Source organism: Chelonia mydas, chromosome 5 (assembly GCF_015237465.2).
Source record: "Chelonia mydas isolate rCheMyd1 chromosome 5, rCheMyd1.pri.v2, whole genome shotgun sequence".
NCBI lineage: Eukaryota > Metazoa > Chordata > Testudines > Cheloniidae > Chelonia > Chelonia mydas.
Window position 1 is genome coordinate 28,167,409 of NC_051245.2, and position 25,554 is coordinate 28,192,962.

Consider the following 25,554-nt stretch of genomic DNA (forward strand, 5'->3'; position numbering starts at 1 on the left):
CGAGATGAGTTTGGAGAGCTCCCCAAACACAAGGTATATGGTCCCAAGCAGAGTCTCAACTGCACAAAAATGTACTGTATTTCGGGGCAGTTAAGTCTAGCTTGCAAGACATTTCTGCCCCTCATTCAGAGCACCACCATTAAAATTCTGTCAGACAATACAATTGCTATGCAGCACATAAGCAGATAATCACTGTTGTGTCATACAACGATATATCTGAGACTAGCATCCTATACTGGATCAACCCAATAGCTCTTCACCTTCTGGGGACATAAAACAATTTGGCAGATCACCAAAGCAGAAAAAGTTACCACAAATGGGAGTTGCAAAGTTCAGTTCTGATTATGAATCAGGTACTCCAAAAGTGGGGGTCTTCCTTTGTTAGACCTGTTTGCTACCAACATGAATGTAACGCATCAAATGTTCTCCTGGGGAGGAGGAAGTCTGAGTTCTATAGCAGATACATTTCTGATCCAAAAGAACAACAATCTGCTTTATGCCTTTCCTCCCATTCCATTAATCCCCAGAGTTCTAAGAAAACTTCACCAAGACAAGGCCTGGATGATACTGATAGCCCCAGCCTGAATATGCCAGTTCTGGTATTCCAACCTGAGACATCTACCAATCAATCCACCTCTTCCACTTCCAGATCTACCAGGCATCATTTCCCAGAGCTAAGGCCCTGTACTTCATCCAACCAAGAATCTACAGCACGGAATCTTGCAGCCCGAGTTCTGTGGAGAGATCATGGTTGGCAGCTGTACAAAAGATTTGGATTTAAAGTAGAAAGCCCTTTATTAGAAAGCCAGATCAAGCAAAGAGGAAATGTTTTTCTCTATTGTGGTCTATTCAGAATAATGTACAAACCCCAGACTCTCCTATATCAACCATCTTCGATTACTCATCTTTAAGACATGTTGAGCTTTCAATTAGTTCTGCTAGGGTCCACCTGGCTGCTATTTCAGCTTATCCTCCACCAGTGGATGGTCACTCAATTTTTTTCTCTCTGTGCAGTATCTAGATTTATAAGAGGCCCGACTGATGTGTTGCCACCAAACAAGGAGCCATTTCCCACTTGGAACTTGAATACAGTACTCCCATATTTGATGGGCCAGCCATTTTCACCAACAGTAACATGTTTTATTTTCCCTTTCTGTTAAGGACGTGTTCCTAGTTGCTAACATCTTGACTTGCAGGTGGGAAGGAATTCATGCATTAATGGTAGGGTAGCAATATATCATTTCATAAAGACAGTTACACTCAAACTGCACCAAAATGCTTACCCCAAACAGTTTAAAATTTTCATACCAACCAGTTTATACACTTGAGTGTTTTCTCCTAAACCACATAATTCTCTTGCAGAGAAGAAATTCCACACGCAAGATGTACGTAGGTCTATGCCCTTTTATCTTTGTAGAAAAACATTTTCATAAGTCACCTAGACTTTCTGTGGCTTTTGCTAATAAATCTAAGTGTCAGTCTGTTTTCTCTGAGACTTTCAAAATGGGTTAGAGACTGCATTAAGATGGCTTATTCTGAACAAACTTGCTATTCCATCTTGAATTAAGGTTTACTCCATTAGGGCCCAGTCAATATCTGTGGCTTGTTAAAGAGGAATCCCTATTCCCAAATATTTGTAGAACAGCTACCTGGAATCCAGTTCATACAAGTAGTCCCTATCCACTGTCACAACTTCTAGATCAGATGTCCAGTTTGGCAAGGCTCTTCTACAGTCAGATAAAATAAGGATGCCAATCACTCACAATAGGATTCATGTGGACAAATACTCAAAGACAGACTACTTAACATTGTAACAGTTCTCTGAGATGCCTTTGTTCCTGTGGATGCCATGACCTGCCCTCTTTCCCTGCTGATATGAAGGCATTACTTAGATTTCTGAGTTAGTGAAGGAATCCAGTTCCTATTGGGGCTATTCCCAGGGGTATGAGGGTGTGTAGGGTGCATGGGCAGCTCCAATGGACAATGCTGGTTAAGAGGCTCAAGGAGTGTGCACACACCTACAGTGAGATGTTTATGGACAGAAGCATCGTGAATAACTTTCTACTGTAAGGTACTTAACTTCTTTTTATGAGTTAGAACATTGTTTCAAGTTTCTTACACTCAATGTAGATATCCAAAGAACCAAAATCTCACTGAAAAGAGGATCCTAAGGAGGAAATTAGGCAATGAAACTTTACTATCACCAGAACAGTTACACACCCAATGTTTTCCACTATGAACACTAATATTTTGGTTGGCTATAAAGTCAGCTACCCTGCGAAAGGAAAATTAAGAAATGCTGCTGTAAGGGACTGGCTATAACAGATTGTTCAGGGCTCAAAATGTATCCCATACTGCTGAATCTGAATTGTGAGCAGAAATATTCGTTAACTTTGCCAACCAAAAAAATCCATTCCTTCACCTGGTTGGGCAGTTTTCAATCTGCAAGGGAGATACGTTTTTCTATCCATGAATCTCAGTAAAGACTCAATTTTTGTAATTGATCTTCCTTTCTTGTTGGTGGAAAACACAAGATTGTGTACTATCGATAAACTAAACGACAAACAGTAACAGAGGTGCTGGAACAATTTGTATAGTGGGGGTGCTGAGAGCCACTGAACCAAACTGTAAACCCTGTATATGATGAAACCACTTCAAGCCAGGGGCTCATCAGCATTCCCATCACCCCTAGTTCCAGCACCTATGAATAGTAAAATGAAACAGTTGTTTACTATTTCCAAGAGAAAGATTGCCATGGTTTTAAATTAAGCTAATTTACTAAGGTACTTCCTGTCCTCAACCCAAAATGTTGCAAGGACTTCTGGCATGAGTAGTTCAAGGCAACTGATACAGGCAAAATAGACCAGACTCATTGGTGACAGATTGTTGGTTATTTTACAGATCGTTGGTTATTTTACAGATCCCGTTTTTTAGATGAATTCAAAGACAGACCTCAGAGCTCAAAATATCATCTAGATTTCTGTAGGAAAGTGCAAAGAAGCAGGTGGAGTATTTTCTTTTTTAAAGATATTCAAGACATACTGAGTAAGGACAAGCATGTAATGGAACAGAATTCTCTTTTAAATGGAAACACTTTCCACTGATAACAAGATCAAAGTTTCACTTACTTTCAGTATCCTTTTAAAAAAAGCATACTCGTTTCAATATACCCATTAGTCCTCCCAGACAAGGGCTGCTACAGAAAGCATTTTCCTCTCAGGTTAATGTGCCATTCAACCTATGGAGGCTAGAAGCTTTAACAATTATATGTATGCACCAAGACATGCTGAGGGGACTGTTCTGCACAGTATGTGTGTGCTTTGATCACAGAAATAGAAGGCAAGAGAAATGGAAGATGGCATCCTGTGCATGGGACCTGAGTACCAAAAGAGCTGGCAGTTCTAAAATAAAGGCTGGCACACACTGACCCTTTAAAAGATCCCTGGTCCTCAACCTAAAATGCAAAAAAGTGCTGTTTTCATCTGAAAATGAGATTTCACAGATTCATAGATTCCAAAGCCAGAAGGAACCATTGTGATCATTTAATCTGACCTAACATAGGACATACAACTTCCACAAAATAATTCCTAGATCATATCTTTCAGAAAAGCATCCAATCTTCATTTAAAAATCATCAGTGATGGAGAATTCAGCACAACCCTCAGTAAGTTGTTCCAATGGTTAATTACTCTCACCATTAAGAATTTGCACCTTACCATTTGAATTTGTCTCGCTTCAACTTCCAGCCATTGGATCATATTAAGTATACCTTCTCTGTTATACTGAAGAGACCGCTATTAAATATTTGTTGCCCATTTAGACACTTATAGACTAATCAAGTCACCCCTTATCCTTCTCTTTGGTAAGCTAAATGGATAGTTTCAAGGAGCTCAATCACTACATTTTCTAATCCTTTAATCATTCTTGTGGCTTTCCTCTGAACCCTTTCCAATTTATCAACATCCTTCCTGAATTGTAGGCACCAGAACTGGACACATTATTCATGTGACTGGATTTAAAAAGATGAATCATACTAAATATATAGTTTCCTTGAGGGGAAATGAAGAGAACAATTAGGTTCACAATATAATTTTATAAAAAGAAAAGGAGTACTTGTGGCACCTTAGAGACTAATAAATTTATTTTACTTTCCTAGACTCAAAATTCTGATTCCATCTACATGCTTAACATTTTCTATTTAACTTAGTAACTCCAGCTACTGTGGGCACCTTCAACTGCACAGATGTTTATGTCCATCACTGAGACTCTGCAGGACCAGCCATTTATTTGCAGAGAGGTCCAGAGAAGCCACAATTTCACTTACCCCCCAACCTCTAAAAAGCAGCTGAGGATGGGCCACTTATTTAAATGGCATCTACTAAATTGATTCTATGAGTAGTCACTTAGGCACACAACCCAACAAAGTCCCATTTCGTGTGTCTCTATACCGCATGCTTCATTTGGGAGCATGTAGTATACCTTTCCATGTAGCCCCCATTAACACCTACATAAATAGCAGTGTAGACGGTGAGGCATGTCTTAGCCAAGTAAAGACATGTCTGATGGTGTTGGTATGTACATGTACAGACCCTACATGGCTCTCTACTTGCCCATAGCCTAAGCCATGCTTCCCTGTCTACACGGATATTTTTAGCAAGGTAGTGTCCTGCTGATGGAGTCTTTCCCTGAGAAAGATTCCAGCAGTGAGAAAAGGGAAAGACACAGTGTGGAAAGACCCTAGCAGCTCCCTGCCAGCCGGAGCCATTCACCACCATTTAGCAAAAAACTCCAGCAGAAGTGTGTGAGGGGAAATGTTAGCAGTGCCTTTCCTTGCCATTGGAGTCCTTTCCCACCATGGGGAAAGCCTCCAGCAGCAGGGAGGGAAGGCACAGTGAAAGGCTTTGGCAGAAGGGAGCTGCTGACCTCTTTCCCCACTGAAACATGTAACTTACACACAGTGTGGATGCACTGTGCTCTTCACTGCGGCATGTAGCTACACATACACTACATGACCCCAGAAGTGGTATATAGCTTAGATGTAGCCCTAGTTGAACTTTATACTCTTCAAAGCTAGAATTATTTTATCATTCCTAAAAAACATTTTAAATCATCGGCAAAAGAGAATCAAACATGTATTAAGCTGTCAAGTGCATCAGTAATAGCTTGTTTTTTTTAAGCGGCAAGATCCGCAACTATACTGATGGATCATCTCTACTTATGGCTAAAGGCAGTAGCAAACTTTTGCTAGTGTTCATCTGCAAAAATTTGCATCCAGTAGTTTATTCACAGTACTCACAATTTATCAAGCCTCATAAGCCATGCTAACAAAAACTCAAATGCCAATGTGGAAATTTTTAGGAAACAGGTTTAGCCTAGACTGCAGTTTGCATAATGAAGCTGTTCTGTCAACATAAACTAAACCTGTTTTCAAGTTTAGAAGAGAACACAGTCAAGATTGAAGGTTGTTTTATCACACTGTAGCTTGAGTTTGCTTATTTTAACAAGTAAAGAATCTAAGTTTAGAGGACCTTTGACTCCTCTTAAAAATAGGAGTTAAACAAGTTCATACATATTAAAATAAGTCATAAGTGAAAGTTATGCATCTTTGCTGAGCTTTGCTGAGCAACCACATTATTTGACCATTTTATCATCACTTCCACATTACCTTATTTTCTGGTTTGGCCATATGCAATAATTTTATTGTTAAGTGCTTCACTGAGAACATATTTGGGCATTTTACAAACTAAGATTTCCAGCACTATTTTGGGCGTTGGAACAAACAAAAAAAAAGTGCACTATTTTATCTTTAGGATTTACTTTTGTCTCCAATCTGTATCTAGAAAAGTTTCCCCTACACTACTTGCTATAAGTTTATTACTTTTTTTTAAATGGAGGAAAAAAGTTTTATGAAGAATCTTGCTTCCCCTAACTGCATTTGGAAACGTGAACTTTTTACCTTTTCCAAGTTTCCAGTCGGAATCAGAACCAATTTAAGATGTAAGATTTTAAATTAGCAGGAAAAAAAGCCCCACAAACCTAGATTAAGGCAAGCTCCTTTACTACATAGTTTGTTTATTAAAAAAAAGGTATGCTGACTCCTATTAAATATATTTATGCCAAAATGTTTGCTTAGCAAAAGGGAAACTAGTTTTTAAATTCTACCTTTGCTAATCTCTTGGTTCCTAACCTTTATAGTATTTCAGCCTTGACTGCAGATTCCTGAAAAATACAACAGTAAAAGCATTCCTCCCAGAGAGTGCTGGACTTGGAAGCCAAGGGTCCACCACAGTTACTGCCTAGCATAGTGGCTCTCAAGCTGCCACTTGGGACTGCCTTTATCAATATAACAAAGTATCCATTTTCAAGAAGTAAATGATTCCTGTTTGTTGAAGCCAAGTCCAGATTTGGAGGTTCCATAAGACCTTCTGATCATCTTAAAACCTCTCCACACAGTGCATAATTTAGGTCCTTATCAGGGGCTTTAATGTATATTCAACTACGATCAGATTTGTTGAGGACATCAAAAATGGAGACACAGCATGAGACAGAATGACAGAACCAAACAGCAAAGTGAACCAGCGGTGGGGGGAGTAAGGCAGAGGAAATCACTGAAGGCTGCAGTCCAACCAGAGGAGATTTGCTACTATAAGTGACAAATTTTATATGCAAAAGCAGGGCTTTGGAGCAGTGCTCCGGCTCCGCTCCAGGCAAAAACCTGCAGCTCCACTGCTCCAGAGCTGCTCCGTGCTCCGCTCCAAAGCCTTGTGCAAAAGGAAACAGTTCAGTACAGATACTGGGTGCAGGCTGGAGTGATGTAACCAAACTCCGTTCATGAAAGTGTCATCTTCTCCCTACCCTTTTCCCCCCAGATAATCAAGCACTATAATTTGTATAGGAAAGATATGAAACAGGTAGTTAATAAAGGGATACATGTTTGCTTCCGATAATGAACAAGCAATGAAGAATAAGCAAAATTAAGAAATGTCATAATGACAGTTAAGTTTTCCAACCCCTCTCGGAGAGAACACCTTCTTACAGTGACTCCATATTTCTTTGCAATGATCTGATAGCTCATTTAAAGTGGTACGCTGAAACTCCAAACAGCGGCAATCCAACAGTCAATACGAAGAGGAACATTCCTATTTTAAATTAAAGCGGTGTCTGAATGTTTCATACATCTGACTTCAAGGTTTCATAGTGTCTAAAAAGACTTTTGAAAGGGGCAGTGATTAGTTCATAAAAATAGAATTTTAATTTAATAAGAGTAACTCTGCATAGTAGGCACTTCAGTTTTTGGATTTCTTTTTACTAACTGCAGGTATATATTTTTATGTTATGGATCATAATGGCTTAACTACTGCAGAATGTTATTTTCTTGTCTTCCAACTAATTTTTTGGAGTTTAGTTTAACCCTGTTTTTCACACCCCATCACCATTTTCTGGATGAGGCACATTCTGGCTAGGGTTTGGCTCTGTTGTGGTGCATAGCAGCTTTACAGGATCTCACTACCATAATCGCAATATTCATAGGTGAAGAAAATTTCATCCCTTTCACAAGTCCAGGTATTCTCAGGTCTAGGGCTGCTGAGATTACATGGACCAAAATCCTCATGCTGCTTTTGGGCAGATGGATTCAAGGAGAATGAACAGATAGTGGTAAGGAATGAATCTACTGATGGAACAAGGTCTGATGGACTGCTAGGTGCTGGATTTTCCTTTGGATGTGGCAACAGCATGCTCCCTTTACAGATTTCCCAGTGGCAAGAACAGCAGCAAGCTCTCTGCATTCACTCTTGCCATCTATGCCACATCTATACTGGGAACTGTGTCACGTTAGAAAACTGATTAACATGATGTTAGATATGACAACATCTGGTGCAGACAAGATCAAGCTGTGCTTAAACTTTTGTTAGACAGTCATGGGTTACCCCTAAGGTTACGAAGCCAGCTGACATTTAAAAAAAAAAAACAAAACAGCTTGTCCTCATCCATCCTAACCTCAAAATAGGGTTTATCATGCTGGCTAATATTTTCCAACACAGTATTTTTTCAAGTGCAAACAAAGCCATGTGCACATGAACATAGAATCTCATTCAAGAATCTCCCCTCCTTAAAAGATTCCCCTCCCCCACAACTTAGAAGCCAAACACAAACTAAACTAGTCAGGCCTGGTTTAAAACAAAATATTCCATTCCTTTGGGTCCAGAATCTTAGACATATTTGCTGGCTTAGCCCCATCCTTCCATTAAACTGAGGGAAGCTATCATCTCGTCAAACTCAGCTGTGAGGGGTAATTTTTAATTTACACATCCACAATATATGAACAGGACTCTCACATATTTTAAGATATTGAGAATGTTGGGGTCTAGTGGATTCCGCACAGAAAGTCCTAATCTCAGAGTTCTAGTATTGGCTATGTCACGAAGGGTATGTCTACATAGCAAAAGAAGGTGTGATTGTAGCACAGACAGGCATATCCACACATTTTAATCTAGTAATCCACGTAGCAATAATAGTGAGGAAGTGGCAGCAAAAACTTCAGTGCAGATTAGCTGCCCAAGTACAAACCCACAGGGATCTGAGGTACTAGTTTGGTTGCTAGCCCATGTTGCCACATCTTCACTACTATTGTGATTTACTTGCTGTGTAGAAATACCCAAGGCCATACAATGAATTAGGGTACATCAAAACTTTTCTATGCAGCTGTTCCTCCATTTATAAACTGGGGAAACTTCCTGCCTTACAAAGCTGCTGAACATGACTGTTTACGCAGCAGTTTACATTGTCAAAGTTTCATTTTAAGTCCTTTGGTGGCAATATCACAAAATTACGTACAAAGACTAAATTAATGTTAATTTTGATATTTTTATTGCATTAAGCAGAATATTCTAAATGTAAGTGTGGTTACAGTCACTCTTAATTGAAGACGTGATACTGAATTTCAGCAAGTAAGTAGTTGGGGTTTTTTAATTGGAAAAAAGCTATTCCTCTTCTAAACAATGGTTATTTCTTGTTCTAAGACAGTACGTCCCACCCATTGTCAAAATCAACAAATTCAATTGTAGTTTCCCGCAAATGCTTACAACACAGCAGAGGCCATTTCCACACCACTGTCTACTGAAGAGGATTTCAGAAAGCATTGCACTGATTTCATTATTTTTCCATGCTGTAACTACACTACTGAAGCTGGAACCTAGACGTTCACCTGATGCCTAAACTGAAACGCCAGTCTCACAAGTGTGTCCACCTTCCACAGATGTCCCAATGAAATATCACCCCTGCACTCAAGAGCTGTCCCTGACACAGCTATCGGTCCTTCCACTGGGAGCAGAAGTTCCAGGAACTTCAGGTTAACAGTCTTTGCTCTGTTTTGCTTTAGCAGCCTACCTCACTGATTTCTGGATTAAACTTCCGGGCCATATTAAAAAGCAGGAATTGCCATACCAAACCCGATGATTCACCTAACCCATTATCCTGTCTGAAACCGGGAAAATGACGGCTAATCCGTGGGGAGCTCACTGTGATTAGCGCACATGATCAAACGCAGCCCCGATCGCCTTTATCATCCTCGCTGGTGCCAGCGGAGGCGAGAGTCCGGTCTCGCAGGAGGGGCCGCGGTTGGCTGCAAGGCGCAATTGCTGCCCGGCAGATAACCGGGCTCCAGGGCTGCGCGCTGCTGCAGCGCCGTTAGGATAAAGGCAGGCACGTGCCAGGAGCAAACCGCGGACTCCGGAAGAGCCCAGCCACAAGCGAAGCCGAGCAAGGCGCCCGAGCTGCTCGGTACGTGCCCAGGCCGCATGGCAGCCAGGCCCGCCGGGCGTACGCCTCAGGCACGGCGCGGGCCCCACCCGCTCAGGCGCGGGCCCCCCAGCACAGGGGACCCAGCGCGGCGGCGGCGCGCACCGCGGAGGCTGAGGCCGGAGGGGAGCGGGACTGGGGAGGGAGAGGCGCCTGCCCGCAAGGGTGCTGCGGCGGGTACACAGGGCAGGAGACGAGAAGGACCCAGCTCCCTCAAGCCGGCGGGTGGGGTGAACGGCCCCAGCTCCCGCAGGCCAGACCTTGCAGCCGTCCCCGCCACGAGGGGAAAGGGCAGCAGCTCCCCCGGCCCCTCGGGAGGGAGGGGGGTGTCTCCGGCTCTTACCCTTGACTTTGCCGAAGGTGCCCACGCCCAGCGTGTCCCCCAGGATGTAGTGCCCGATCTTCACCCGCCCGTGTTCATGTTTCTGTTTATCCGCCGCCGCCATCTTGAGCCAGGAGCCGAGTCTGCGCATAGCGATAGCCCGGAGAGATACAGGGCTCGGGGGGAGGAGCAAACACGCAGCGCCCGCCCGCACCAAAACCCGGAAGCGGAAGCGGAACCACAACCGGACGCCAGTAACTTATCGCCTTCCCAGGGTGCACCTGGCAGGGGCGCGGCGCAGCGCAGGTGGGCAGCTGCAGGGCTCGCGCGCCGGTGGGGTTCTGAGACGGGTTTCCCAGGCTGCTGCTCTGTCCTGGTCCTGTAGTTGTCCAGCCCTGGGAGCTGGGTGGGATGCTAGAGATGGGACATTCAAGGGGAGAGATTGGGGGGCGGGGGGAGACACTGAGGAGGTGGGACTGCAAGGGGGACAGATGCTGGACTGGGAGAAGCGAACCCCTGCTTGGGGAAATGCAGAGGGGGAAATGCTGGGAAAAGGCAAGGCAAGCCGCGGAGGACAGAATGCGAGGGTGGGGTAAGGGGGCTAAGCAGATTTCCAAAATGCAGTCAATCCACCACTTGCCATAAGGGCTGAAGGCAGCAGTCCAGGAGGGCGTTTGGGTGGATGTTAGAGAGAGAAACGGGTGCCCATCTCAGACAACCACCCTTCCCTGCCACCTTGCAAAGGTGAGTCTACAGGTGGGGAAAAAGCTGAATCGGGGACTATCACTGGACGGGCTGGAGTGAGGAAGGCAGGGTGTTAAGTTATGATAACTTATGACAGGCTTGATGAAGACGCTCTTTTAAGTGCACATGTACCCAGCCCAATTAGTGTTACCAGCTCAGCCAGCTGGCAGTTCCTTCAGGAAACCAGCATCTCCAGAAAATTAAAAAGCTTGCACTAAATATTCCCAGTTTTCAGGGCCACCTGGTCTCCTTAGTAATGCCAGAGTGGGGAGATCTTGAACATACTGTGTACTTATAATAAAAATACTGTGAGAATGCACCGTTATTCATATTTGAATAAAATGTGGGTTCAGTGCAAAGTATCATTAGACTGCCATCAGAGTGGGATTTCCTATGGACTGCAATCTGGGCAGTTGTATAGTTTTGCAGAGAGGGAATCTGCCTCTGTAAATAGTGAAGTGACTTTTTAAAGGTAAAGTTTTAGTATTGGGGGCCAGGCTTCTTCTAGAGAACACCTGCAAGTTTCTACTGATGCTAAATGAAGCAGCCTGTATCCTAATCACATTTGAGATGCCAGTAACATAAAAACTGCTGTATTTTTCACTTCCAGGTGTTAGGGGGCTTCTTCCTTCACCCACTCACTTCCCTGGTCCTTCTCGCATGAACAGAGAGCAACAATACCCGAAGTCCAAAGGTGCAAACAATTCGATGTTTATTGGGGTGAACTTCCAGCAAGCATGATTCCAGTTTCCTTCCTTAGTATCCTCCTTCCCAGCTCTGACACCACAGAGCCTTACACCTGTGTTCCTGTTCCCATTCCTGCCCTTAGCCAAACATGATTCCAATTTCCTTACTCCCATTCCCTGTTCCCATTTCCCCCTTTAGCAAAACATGATTCCAATTTCTCCACCCCCATTCCCTGTTCCCATCTCTCCCACGCCCACCCCCTCCCACCAAGGCCCCCTCCTCTACTTCCTGATTGACTGCAGACTATATAGTAAAACTTGAGTTCTGCTTAGCTATACCTTAACCAATCATTTTCCTGAAATTTAACTAACCAATCCTAACATATTGTAACATGATTATGTAACCAATTATATCCTACCACCTTAATTAGTTTACACCCAGCAAAATTAATTATACAGCAGACAGGAACAATCACAGAACCAGACAGATTATACAGAAACAATAACAAAGTGGGAACTATAATGACAAAACAATACAGAAGTGAGGATTTCACATCCCAGTATTGATAAGTGAGTTCGTGCCAGACAGGATGCTGTTTCCTTTTACATTTTCTAGGCACTTCCCTTTCTCTGGAGGTGATAGGCATTATCAGGACAGGATTGTATTCCTAACAGCCCAATAGCACCTTCTTTCAATGTGACTAGTTTGGAAGGTGAGGATGTGACCTGTCGCTTCCTAGCTTATGGCTGCCTCTGCTGCTTAGGCAAAGGCCTTAGCCTAAGAACAGGGCCTCAGACTGTCACAGTAAGAGAAGGCCCTTACACCGGCAGACAGTGATTTTGATTCTCTTTTGTACCTCTATAACTAGCCAAGTGATAAGAAGACACCAAAATTCTTAGAGTATAGGCCTTTACAGACAGGCCTGAATATCTATATCCTAACACCAGGAACCATTCAAGATATTGGTTATTTACTTTGCAGTTAACAAATATGTACCCATCCCCAGTTCTTGCCATATATGCCATGTTTAAGCATCTAAATTAAGAAATAAAATTGACAATCAATTCAAAGAGACCCCCATTCCTGAATAAATAAAACTCACTCTGTTCTAGCTTTGCTAAAGAAATGACCTGAGAAAAATGCTAATTTTACAAAGGTATACACATGTGCTTAACTTCAATTTGAGTAGTCCCATTGAAGGGACTAAGGGTTATCAGGCCAGCTGAGGGAGAGGATTCTAGAAGCAGGGAACCTCTGCTGAGCATCCTTGCCTCCAGAGTTCAACTGTGGAACCATGGAAGGAGGGAAGGAGAGAAGCACTCTAAGGTAGTGAGCACCAAAACCTTATGGGGCTTTAGAGATTCTAACCTACACATTGAACTGTACCTAGAAAAAACATTAGCTAATACAAAGAGGAATGCCTTATGAGCTCAAAGTACGGAATAAAATGACCCACAAATAGACCTGTGAAGTCACTGCATTTTGAATTACATCTATAAATTCAGTCTTTCACTTGGTCACCCTCCTCCCCAACCTTTTCATCATTATTTTCAATCATTTGGGAAGTTGAGTGAAATTTTTAGTTGTTTTGGATGTGCCCATGCGCAGTTCAGATCCTGTTGCAGGAATAAAAACAAAAAGATAGGGCAGTCAGCCAACCCTATCAGGTAACCTAGAAGAGCCTTAACTCCTCCTACCACAATGATAAGCACCCTTGGTTCCCCAACTGGTCCTACTGACAAATTGCATCAGCACTGCTTGCAGAAGAGAAGGAAACGTATTGTACCCGGATATTACAGCACTTCCTCTTTTCTTGAATACAGTGCTGTACACAAGTGAGATTAGTGTGCTCTGCTCTCCCAGCCCCTACATCCAGTCTCCACTGAAGACTAGATTCTACTACTCTTACTGATTTCAGTGGGCCCGCTTCTGGAATAATTTGCTACTCAGAGTAAGAATGGCCACACCTGGCCCTGAAGGAGTAAGAGAAATTGGCGAAGAAGAGGAGAAAAGGAAAAAGCTTTGCTTGCTGCTGCTTTGTTACGGTGGTAGGGTGACATAAGTTATGATCTATAGAGCCGTGAAAAGTCTATGTGCCAGCTACCTGTGGGAATGCCTCTCTCCCTGTGGCACATTGTAGTGACTAAGGTATAATTTACACTAGAAGAAGTTTGCTAGTAATAGCTTATAAAACTCCCCCAAATTTACCAAGCTACACTGGCTAAAGCATTTTTTTCCATTATAAGCAAATAGACAAGGGCTTTTGCCGATATCAAAAAGTGTTGTTTAAAAAAAAAAATTACACCCCTAAACTAAAGTTACAAATATCTTCAAAGGTTACTAGTGTAGCCCTGGCATAAGTTGACCTTTAGGTTTCTGGTTGTCAGATCCTAGAACTGTTCACAACTAGCAGCAGGGTGTTCTCAATTAAAGAACCTTATAAAAAAGATTATGCTCACTGCAGGACACCAGAGGCAAATTAGGCAATTTTCATTTAGTCAGGCCTTCAACTCACAATTGATGGTCACAGTGAAGGGTGCTTTAGCAGATAGATTTATTTGACTGACGAAACATCTGCAGTCAATGGCTCCAGAAACTATAGTACTGTACATATGCATTTATATAAATTTAACTGTAGTTAGGTTCATAGGTGCTACATATTGATAGACACTGAACATATTTAAATAATTAAAATATAAAAACAGTCAAGATTATTAATTTAAATACTCAAAATTTATATTAATCTTCAATTTGACTTACACAACCTGTATAATTATATATTTAAGACCACAAACAGAGCTCATTAGAAAATGGATATTTGTTGCACATGAAATTCTGACATTTTCAAATTTACTTCCTGTCCAAATCAGGACAAAAGTAAAAATTTAGAAATTTACCACAGAACAAAAATTCTGAAGTATTTTATGTAGGAAGCATCAAAATGACATCTAAATATTTTGTTTCAATAATGTTGAAATAATATAAATATAAAGGATATAAATATTGAATAGAATATTAAAATAAGTTTTGAAAAGTGAAAAAGTTGGAATGAAATAAGTCAAAACCAGATGAGAGACTAAATGAAATTTCCATTTGAATTTGAATCCTATTGAATATTTTTTGTCAGCGCTTTCCTGAAAAATGTTTAGATTTTGATGAAACAGCATTTCCTAAGGAAAATCTGGTCAACATTTTTTAAACAAACAGTATATTCACGTATGCATTTAATAATTCATACAGGAATAGGATGTACAATATTTGTTCAATGTGTTCTAAGTAATTACTATGAAAATGTTAACTTTTTTCCTTTCCTGAAATTTGTTACCATAACAATATGTGGGTGCCTGGAAGATGTTATCCAGTGAGAAGTCATCATCCACCTCTCTGGCTTAATTTGTAGTATGTTATAGTTTATATAAGATCTGTATTACAGTTATTGAACTTGTAGACTTTCAAACTGTATTAGTGAAGCCAAAAAACCTTTTAAAGCTTCAGAGTTTGTTCTTGAAATGGTTATCAACTCCCTGGTGAAAGGCACTCTTCTGTAGAGATCATTAATCTTGCAAGAGAATCTGTTTCTGCATCTGTTAAAGAATATTTCTTACATTACACACCTCCTACCTAAATATTAAATACAATAATTTAAAACCGATTTCAAAGCCTATTGAAATTAATTGAAAAAAAGACTCCCATTTACTTCAGTAGGTTTTGGATCAGCCCTTATTGCAGAAATTAGAAAGTAAGATTTTATTGTATGTTTTATTTCTTGTAAATATCATAAGGATTTAGTCTTCAAATTTCAAACATTATAATTAGCATTTTAATATTTATCTGACACTTGACTGTATCCTTAACCCTGTCTTTGTAAAATTGTGATAGGGTCACAGCTAGAAACTTGTCTAATCTGGGGCTTTTTTTTTTTTTTAAAAAGCCCCCTTTAGATGAACAAGCCCAATTACTAGAAACTCTAGCCACAGGAGAGAGAGAGAAACAATGGCTGTAGAAAATAAGAATTACACTTGTGTGTAACTGACAGGAGAATTTGACTCAAAATGCATAGTCTGTTAACCAATCACCTGTATATTTTTAAATTAAACAGGAATTTAGAGTCAGTTTAATAAAGCAGTTGCTAACATCTACAGCAAGTGACCTCTTGAAGTCAAAATGAAACCTTAGAAGGCACAATCTCCTGTTTACAGGAAATACAGACCGTGTGTAATAAAAGCTAATGTGAAGAAACTATTGGATAGAGTAACTGAAGACAGATCCTAATTTTATTTTTGAATATGTCTACATTTGTGTCCAGTTACATTATTATTCACAATTCCAGTTAAACTGATGTCCTTTAATACCACACAACACAAATAATGAATGTAGAGAGAACAAGATAGCACTAATCAAGATAGTACAGCAGCAATTTTTCATTTTTATCACTAAATTTTGACGTGCACTAGTGCCTTAGCTAGAATAATAATAAATCGCGACGCTATTGTCTCAGACTATAAACTGGTTGCTCGCTGAGGTCAGGAAAATATTTTTCTCCTCTGATACTGTACAGTAGACAAAGTGCACTAGGGTTTTGGTTTTTTTGTATACCTTCCTGTGAATCATCTGGCATGCTACTCAGAGGATTGTTGGTCTCATAGCATGGAGGCTGTTATGGACTATCCATATCTGAACTGATTTCAGTACCTTCAGCATGTTTATACTATGTTTATATTTCTTATACAGTTAGGATTATTTCTGTGGTAGAATAACTAATCTCCTTTAGTTGCCTTTGTTTCACGTGGAAAAACTCTGCTGAGCAATGAACATTACACAGTGGCCTTTTCACTACCTTCCCCTTCTTGGGCCCAGTGGACAACTTGCTTTCTGTCACAACAGGTCCACTCCATTCTGATCCAGTTTGTTTCATGAAGACTTGCCACTTCCCCCCCCCCCTTTGTTTTTAAATGAAGTTTGTACACATTTTAAATGTAAGTTTTGAATAATTTTCCCAGTGGAATCATTTTCCTCTTTCAAGCTTCCGTCCCATTAGGATTTGTCTTAAAGTAGTACCTCTTCACACAAGAGGGTAAGATGGCTTTGTGGGTCAAGGCACTGGCCTGGGACTCTGGAGACGTTGGTTCAAATCCCAGTTCTATCACAGTCTTCTTGTGTGACCTTTTGTAAGTCACTTAGCCTCTGTTCCCGCTCTGTAAATTGGAGATGATACTTCTCTACCTCATACTGTGAAGATAAACACATTAATGATTCTGAGGCACTCAGTAACTATGGTGATGGGGACCATATAACTAGATACAGTCCCCTGGGCCATGTATGAAACAACTCATCAACCCATTTATAAAGGATAGTTTGATACTATGACAGTAACTGCACCAGGTTTAACAGCCAAGATAGGGAATGCACAGGTGTTTGCAAAGTGCAGGCATGTGATTTTGCACATGCAAAAGCTGAGGCCAAGTAGATGTCAACATTTGGGAATAAAATTTCAAGTAATCAGAAATAACTGATCTCCCCCCCCCCTCTAAATATACAATACAATTAAAATAATTATTAATTAATGAATCCATTTATCAAGGAATAGCTGAAGATTATTTACATTGTAATTAATTTTGCATTATAACTATAAATTTATAAATAATTAATGTCAGGTACCCAATTTCTTTACAAATCCTAATTAAACCTCTGATTAATTGACATCAATGGTCTTTAACAGTTGAAACTTAGAACAAATAAATAGAACAGAGAACAGCATGTTCTGTGGCATTTAAGACTCGATCCTGAAACACTCTTAGGTCTCTGAATTAAATGATTAAAGGGTTGGAAAAACATGGCTAGCGATAGACCAAAGAGCCCAGATCCTCACAGGTATTTAGGCTCCTGTCTTCCATTGCAATCAATGGAAGTTAGGATCCTAAATATCTTTGAGGATGTAGGCCAAGAAGCTCAGTCTATTTAGCTTAACAAAGAGAAGAATAAGGGCTGATGGGATCAGTCTATAAATACCTATATGGGGAACAAAAAATTCATAATGGGATCTTCAATCTAGTAGACAAAGGTGTAACAAGACCTAGTGGCTGGAAATTGAAGCTAGACAAATGTCAGATGGAAATAAGGCACACATTTTTAACATCAAGGATAATTAACAATTGGAACAACTTACCAAGGGTCGATCTCCATCATTGACAATCTTTAAATCAGGAGTGGATGTGTAAAAGGTATGCTCTAGTTCAAACAAATTAATTCACAGAAGTCCTATGGCCTGTGTTATATAAGTCAGACGAGATGATTACAGTAGTCCCTTTTGCTTTATAATCTATGAATTCCTATTAGTTTCAGTGGAATCTGGAGGGTCTTCAGCACATCACTGAATTGGACTCTACTAAAGTAGAGCAGCCAAAAAAAGTAAATATGGTGTAAGGGACTGCGGAAGACTCTGTGACGGCCTAGGTAGGGAAGAACGCTTTCTCGTGCAGACGGTTACTATCGATCAATGTCAGACATGAGGAACTGGTCGAAACCGATCCTCAACCGGCCTTGACTGCCTTGTGTGGCCTCTTGCCAGTAAAGGAGCACAACCCCTTAGTAATTATACATGAGCTGATAATGTTAAGCGTATATTAATGCCTGCTATCCGCCCCTTCATTGGACTCCATCCCAGGCATTGCTCCTGTGCGCTGGGCTCTCCACATCCGTGACAGCAACGCTTGGAGTCCCCGTTGAGGGTGTGTCACTTACCTTCAATAAAGCCAATAATTCACCGCTTTGCCGCGTTTTTCGGAGCACCCCTGTCAGGCCTCCCGGGCATAGAACAGAACATATGGGAATTCCTAATTTGCTTTGAAGAAAAATCTAAGTGGACCAGATCATGCACCTATAAAATCCACACCTGAAGTTTTCTGGGAGGGATAGGCTATTTTAATGGCAGTCTTTTGCGAAGATTGTGGGAAGCGAGCAGCCCAGTGTTGGATGGGATGCACATTGTCCACTGACATTTTCCAAAAAGATAATACATTTTAGGGATGAATTGCCTTTCTTAAGACACTTGCTGGGGTAGGAGTCAGTCCTATGAATAGCAATTGCAAGGGAGTGGGTACAGTGCTTAATTTGTAATGAAAAAGGTGTCAGGGCTCAAGCAATTTTTTTTTACTTTGATAACGGACGTGGTGAGCCCAGAGGTGCCAGGGCTATGAATGCCAAGCCTAGAGGTGCTGGGTCTCAGCTGTGGCAAAAATGAAGCACTGAGTAGCCAGGAGAACAAAGCCATGGAATGTGAATCCCATAGTCTCTCATGGACCCATTCCAGGGGCTTTGTAAACAGGCCCTGCCACTCACTTTGCAGAAGAGCAATGATTAAGAAGAAAATCCTCCTGGACATTTCCTCCCTTCATACTCTGCTGTGGGAGGGGGTGATCTGATATAGCATATCCCTTAGTTCAGGTCAAGCAATAGAACATAAATTGAAGAGCAGGCTAAGGCTATCATAACTCTCAGCTTTCTGAGACATAAATTTATAGTATGTGCTTCAAGACATTTTTGGATGCTTTCTTGCTGTTATTGCAGAAAAAGTTGTTCGTCTGTTTGTATGACATCTTATTATGGTGAAGGAAAGGCAAGCTTCTCCCATGCAATCAAACATCTCACTATGACGAAAAGGTGCTGCGACAGGGCTTTGGAAGAGGGGGGAAAGCAAAAGGAGGAAGATACCCTTTTCCCCCCTAAAAGGTGTGTTCCAGTGTCATTGGTTTACTATCTTAAGCCACACATCCTGTTACACGGTTACTGGAGAGTCGTACAAAACCTCATGCAGCACACTAACATTTATCTCGCCCATTCTCCTTTGTCTTAGATGCCTGAAGAATGGTCTTTTGGGAGAAACTTTGCACAAGCTGCAATGATAACTAGAAGCCTACAAAACCACTGAAATTAACTTGACTTGAGGGATGAGTAAGGCTACAATTTAGTCATGAGGTTTTTTTTGTAAGTCATGGACAGGTCATGGGCAATAAACAAAAATGTACAGCCTGCAACCTGTCCATGACTTTTACTAAAAATACCCATGACTAAACCTTGGCAGGAAGGGAGCTGCTGCTGGGAGCGGTCTCAGGGGGCTGCTGCTGCTTAGCGGGGACCAGCAGCACCAGCTGCCGGGGCCACCAACAGCAGTTGCTCCAGCTGCCCCCAGGACTGCTGCTCAGGCGATTCCTGGGGGCCAGCTGCTGCTCGGAGCTGCCCAAGCAGCAGCTGGTGTGGCTGGCTGTGGTGCCACCCGAGTTACTGGCTGCAGAGCCACTCCAGCAGTGGGCGGTGTGGCTGTCCCTGGGGTCACCTGAGCACCTGGTCCCAGAGCCAGCTGCTTGGGCAGCCCTGGGATCAGCCACACTGGCTGCTGCAGAAGTCACGGAGCCCTAGGGATGAGTTAGGGTAATTTCCTATCTTTCTGTCATATCAGGATAGTTGGTACTTGTTCCATTAATACGTTCCTTGAGAAACTGCCAGCTCTCCTGAACTTCATCTCTTAGATTGTTTTTGCAAGAGGCCTTACCTAGCAGTTTTCTGAGCTGGTTAAAGTCTTTTTTTGTTTTAGCTCCATTATCCTTATTCTGATGCACTCCCTCATTCCTTTCATGATCATTTTCACCCAAATTGCATTCCACCTTCAGATACACAACTAATTCCTCCCTGTTGGTCAGAATCAAGTCTAAAATGGCCATCCTGCTGGTTACTTCCTCCATTTTCTGAAACAAAAAGGTTTCCCCAATACATTCCAAGAACTTATTGTAAATGTTGTTGTGACGGACTGTGATGGGTTGAAATCCCTTCTGGGATGCCACCTGATGTACTGGGATTTCACTGAACCTCCCCTGCTCAATCAGCCTGGGCTCCCTCTCCCTGCTTTGGCATATTAGGCTCTCTGGCCTCTTCCAGCACGTACACGTACACACACACACACACACACACACACACAGAGGTAGGGCCACAGCCCGTTTTGGGAGATAAAACCCAAAATAATACTGTCTTGCGCTGTACAGAAAAATCTGCACAGCGCAAGCTCAGAAAAATCTACCCTCTTCCTCAATGTGAAGAGTTATGCACAACTCCTTGCCCGTCCTTGCCCCCAGCTAGAAATTACATAAACAGGGGTTATATTCTAAATAAATATGTTTATTAACTACAAAAGGTGAATTTTAAGTGAATATAAGAGATAACAGAACAAAGCAGATTACTACCAAATAAAACAAAAATATGCAAGCTAAGCTCACTATACTTAAGAACAGCTTACAAAATGTCAATTCTCACCCTAAATGTTATTTTAGACAGGTTGCAAAGTTTCCGTAGTTCAGAGTTCCAGTTATATTCTTTTTCTAACTGGACCCCGTCTCAGTCTGGACTCCTCCCTTGCCTTCCCTTCAGGTGGCATTAGCATGTCTTTCTTCTTGGGCAGAGAGGCCATGGAGAGGAAGAGTCTCGTTTGCCTTCCTCCCCAGTCTTAAATAGGATTTACATAAGGTGGGAATCCTTTGTTTCCCAAACTTGACCCCCCCCCCCCCCTTCCCTTTTAGTGGAAAGTTACAAGCAGTCCAATTCTCAGTTGATTGCATTGGCCTTGTTAGCACTACAAAAGTAATCAAGGTGGATAGGTTGTACGATCCCTCACTCTCACAGATTTTGGGAGACAGGCCAGTCCTTGCTTACAGACAACCCCCCAACCTGAAGCAAATACTCACCAGCAACTACACACCACACAATAAAAACAGTAACCCAGGAACCAATCCCTGCAACAAACCCCATTGCCAACTCTGTCCGCATATCTATTCAAGGGACACCATCATAGAACCTAATCACATCAACATCTACCAATGTGATATATACCATCATGTGCCAGCAATGCCCCTCTGCAATGTACATTGCCCAAACCAGACAGTCTCTACGCAAAAGAATAAATGGACACAAATCAGACATCAGGAATTGTAACATTTAAAAATCGGTAGGAGAGCACTTCAGTCTCCCTGGACACTCAATAACAGACTTAAAAGTGGCAATTCTTCAACAAAAAACCTTCAAAAACAGACTTCAACGAGAAACTGCAGAACTGGAATTAATTTGCAAACTGGACACCATCACATTAGGCCTGAAAAAAGACTGGGAGTGGATGGGTCACTACAAAAAGTAATTTTCCCTCTGCTGATACTCACACCTTCTTGTCAACTGTTGGAAATGGGTCACCTCCACCTTGACTGAATTGTCCTCGTTAGCATTACAAAAGTAATCAACTTGAGAATAGGCCACTTCCACCTGAATTTAATTGGCCTCATTAGCACTGACCCCCCACTTGGAAAGGTAATTCCCATCTATATACTACTTACCGTATTTTCCACTCCATGCATATGCCCAAATAAATTTGTTAGTCTCCAAGGTGACACAAGGACTCCTCGTTGTTTTTGCTGATACAGACTAACACGGCTACCACTCTGAAAGCAGTCTCAGGTAACGTTTAGTATCAGGTGACAAGACCACCTGACTCTGTAGTATTACAGTATCCATGAGTTAGTGGCAGTATGGAGGGTCCACAGGAAGGCCAAGCCTTTTCACACTCCTTTGTCCTCGCTGATGAGCCATCTGCCCTGTCTGGCTTTTCCGTTGTTGTACCTGAAGTGTTAGCAGTGGGCGCACCCAAAGTAGCATAGTTTAAATACAGATATATAGTCAATAACTTCAGATACAGAAATGATACAGGCATACAAATTGGATAATCATATTCAAGAAATTATAACCTTTCCAATATCTTATGAGACCCATCTTGCATAGAGTACATCTCAGTTATGTCATATTTACATCATAAGCATATTTTCATAAAGAATATGGAGTGAAACATCACAGTTGTGTTTTGCCATATTACTTTTCCAACAGATGTCGGAGTAGCTGAAGTCCCGCATTATTACCAGGGGTTGTGTTTTGGATATTGTTTTATAAATGCTTCATCCACTTCCTCTCCCTGATGTTGAGGTCTGTGAGTAGACCCCTACCATGATATCACCCCTATTTTTTCCTCTTTTATCTTTACCAAGAGACTTTCAGCTGGTCTGCTTTTCACTTTCTTCTGGACCTCAGAACTACACCACCTTTTTTTCTTGCCTGTCCTTCTTGAACAAACTATACCTCTATACCGGTAGTTCTTAACCTATTTACCATTGTGGGCCACATATGCAGCCCACGTGTTACGTGGGCCGCATCCAATACTACTTGAATGGCCCTGAGGATGTCACATGAGCCGCAGCTGTGTGCGGACTGTGCCACAGGTTGAGAACCACTGCCCTATACCAATGTTCCAGTCAAGATTTACCTCACCAAGTCTCCGTGATACCAATTAAGTTATAATTTGGCTATGTACTAATATTTCCAGTTCTTCCTGTTTTTCCTCATATTGTGTATGGACATCTGAAATGACTTCCCTCTTGTTGCTCCTATGACCCTATTGTAACTTTTCTTATTCCGCCCCCCCCCCCCGGTAAGGCCACTTCTATGCTTACTTGTGGGATTTTGTCACCTGCCCCCTTTGAACCTAGTTTACAGCCCTCCTCCCTAGGTTGGTGAGTCAGTGTGCAAAGATGCTCTTCCCCATCTTGTCCCAACAGACCTTGTTTCTGAAACAGTATCTTATGGTGGAGGAATCAGAAATCCTCCCAGCAACAACATCCGTGCAGCCATGCATTCATCCTCAGGATGTGCGTGTCCCTGCCTGAGCCCTTACCCTGAGACTGGGAGCATAGACAAGAACACAACCTGCGCCCCTGACTCCTTTACCCTCACACTCCCAGAGCCACTGTAGTCACTGTTGATGGTCAGACCTGGCAGTATCATTAGTGCCTCCATGGATAAGGAGCATGGAGTAACTGTCAGAGGGACAGATGATCCTCAGCACCCTTTCCATAGCTTCTAAGATGTGCTGCCTGCCAGGAGCCCACATCTCCTGAGACATCATGTCAGGTCACCACATGGATGCCTCCATCCCCCATCTTACTTTAAATGCACTGAAATTCTCTCAGAGACTTTGGACAAAAAGTTTACCTGCACCGAACTAGAAAACAAAACAGCCTCTACCTACTTTGGTCTATTAGGTTTCAACAAAACTTGAGAGAAATGTGACTTAACTAACCAACCTGGAGGATGTCAGAGGAGAAAGCTATCAGTTGCCTTTGCCAAATCCTCCAAGCTATAGCCCTCTACAGAACCAGAGAGGATTCTTATAAACAAGGGCCTGATCCAAGCTCTGAAAAAGAGATGGCAAAAAGACTAAAACTGATTACAATCGGGTCTGAATGGTCCTGTTGTTATTGATAGGATAGTTATCAATAAAGGGGTATTTATTTAAAAGATTTTGTTTTGTTTTTAAAATATGGACATGCTTAAGTGTATTGGAAAGCTTCAGAACGTTTAAAAAACTGTAAATTTTAGTTCTTATAAGTGCTTCACTCCTACCCTTCAAGAAAAATGGTTCTCAAATACAAAGTGTGATTTTAACATTAAATAATTCACCAGTAATTATCACATTAACTATTTTATGGTGTTTCTTACAATAATAAACATTAGTAGTATAGCAGATTACAGCAAAGCAAGAACCTGGAAAAACCGATGATATTCAGTCTTCAGTCCACAAATTCAACAATGTTCAATTGATATTGACCAACAGTTCCCACAACTGTACCTATATAAGACTTCTTTCTATCATTTATGAAATTCCCATGAATACAATATAAAACTGTAATTGAACATTTGCACATTTTTCACTTGGTGTTCAAGTAATCAACAGCTTATTATACTGCAGTACTGAATAAAAATCCCCTTTCATTCCTCTTTCAGTATTGCACACATTATTGATTTTCTGCTGCAGCACTTCTATTTGATCATGACATAAGTTGACCTTTTTCTGACAGCCCAATATATTTCACATCAGGGAAACTGACAAGCAGTAGTAGCAAAGAGCTAGGCATTTTTCTTTACAACAGCATATTGGATTTTTTAGTCAGTAGATCTGATTGCTCACAAAATAAAAATTCCTAGGTCAGTTGTGTCCTTGGCAAAAAAAAGTTCTCTGATTTTTTTCGCCATGTAGAAAAAGAATTTACATACTGTTGAAGGAAAGACCTAGCGGGTCACATCTACTATTGTTAGGTGTGTCAGGACAGAAGCTTTCCCTATGCTTCAAGGGCTGGGGATGCTCTCATTCAAGGAAGCTGGAGAAGTGGGATATATCAAAGCATTCAATACTAGGAAGCTCGCCTAACCATCCTACCTTCTTTTAATTTCATCCCCATTGCTCAGTTACACTTCTGCCAGGATGGTGCACATGTGCTATAGATGCATCTCATTACACATACGACGCATAGGCATTTTTTAGCCAAACTATACATACTTAACAAGACTAACATGAGAAACCATCACCACAGCAAATTACATAGTTGTAGAATTAAAAATGCTTTTGAAATTAAAATGAGTCTTAAAAGGTCTCCTTTAACAAAAGTGGTAATATCAAAACAATTGATGGATAGAGTGGGTTTCTGCTATCATAACAGGATCAACTGAGGGAAGGAGAGTGGGGCAGTAGTAATTTTTCCTAGTTTAGAAATGGCCCAAGTAGATCTACAATTACATAATTTGGATAGATCTGCTGCACTCCCTCCCCAATCTTTATTTGCTCGTGCTCTACCATATTCCCATCTATCAGGCTGGATATAGGTATATGGTAGACCTTTACCACGAAAGTAATCATTCTACAATACCAGGCCAGGTCTAGGTTATGGAAGCAAAGACATGACTAACATCCTTTCAAAATATCAGAGTATAAACTTTAGTAGAGTATAAACTCGTGACTGACCCTTCTTTCAATAGTGTAATAAGGTGAAGTAACAGTTGCTTGTTGACACCCTGCACTCCTTACCTGTTACAAGGTGAAGCAAAAGGAACCATAAACATCTCAGCCTGGTTTTAGACCTACTGTT

The 25,554-nt window shown here is 41.5% G+C and overlaps 1 protein-coding gene and 1 long non-coding RNA gene across 2 annotated transcripts in view; one reads left to right on the forward strand and one right to left on the reverse strand.

The window, feature by feature from the left end:
• The window catches only part of PRKAA1 (protein kinase AMP-activated catalytic subunit alpha 1), a 33,653-nt gene extending 23,303 nt beyond the window's left edge, over positions 1-10,350 (reverse strand). The window contains exon 1 of the mRNA XM_007065724.4: positions 10,142-10,350. Coding sequence (XP_007065786.1) covers positions 10,142-10,271 — 130 coding nt within the window. The 5' untranslated portion in view covers positions 10,272-10,350. The remainder of the gene's footprint in view (positions 1-10,141) is intronic.
• Positions 10,279-15,203, forward strand: LOC119566645. The gene is made up of 2 exons (XR_006290829.1): positions 10,279-10,426; positions 11,475-15,203. It is a non-coding gene; the product is annotated as an uncharacterized LOC119566645 (long non-coding RNA).
• The last annotated feature ends 10,351 nt before the right edge of the window (positions 15,204-25,554 follow it).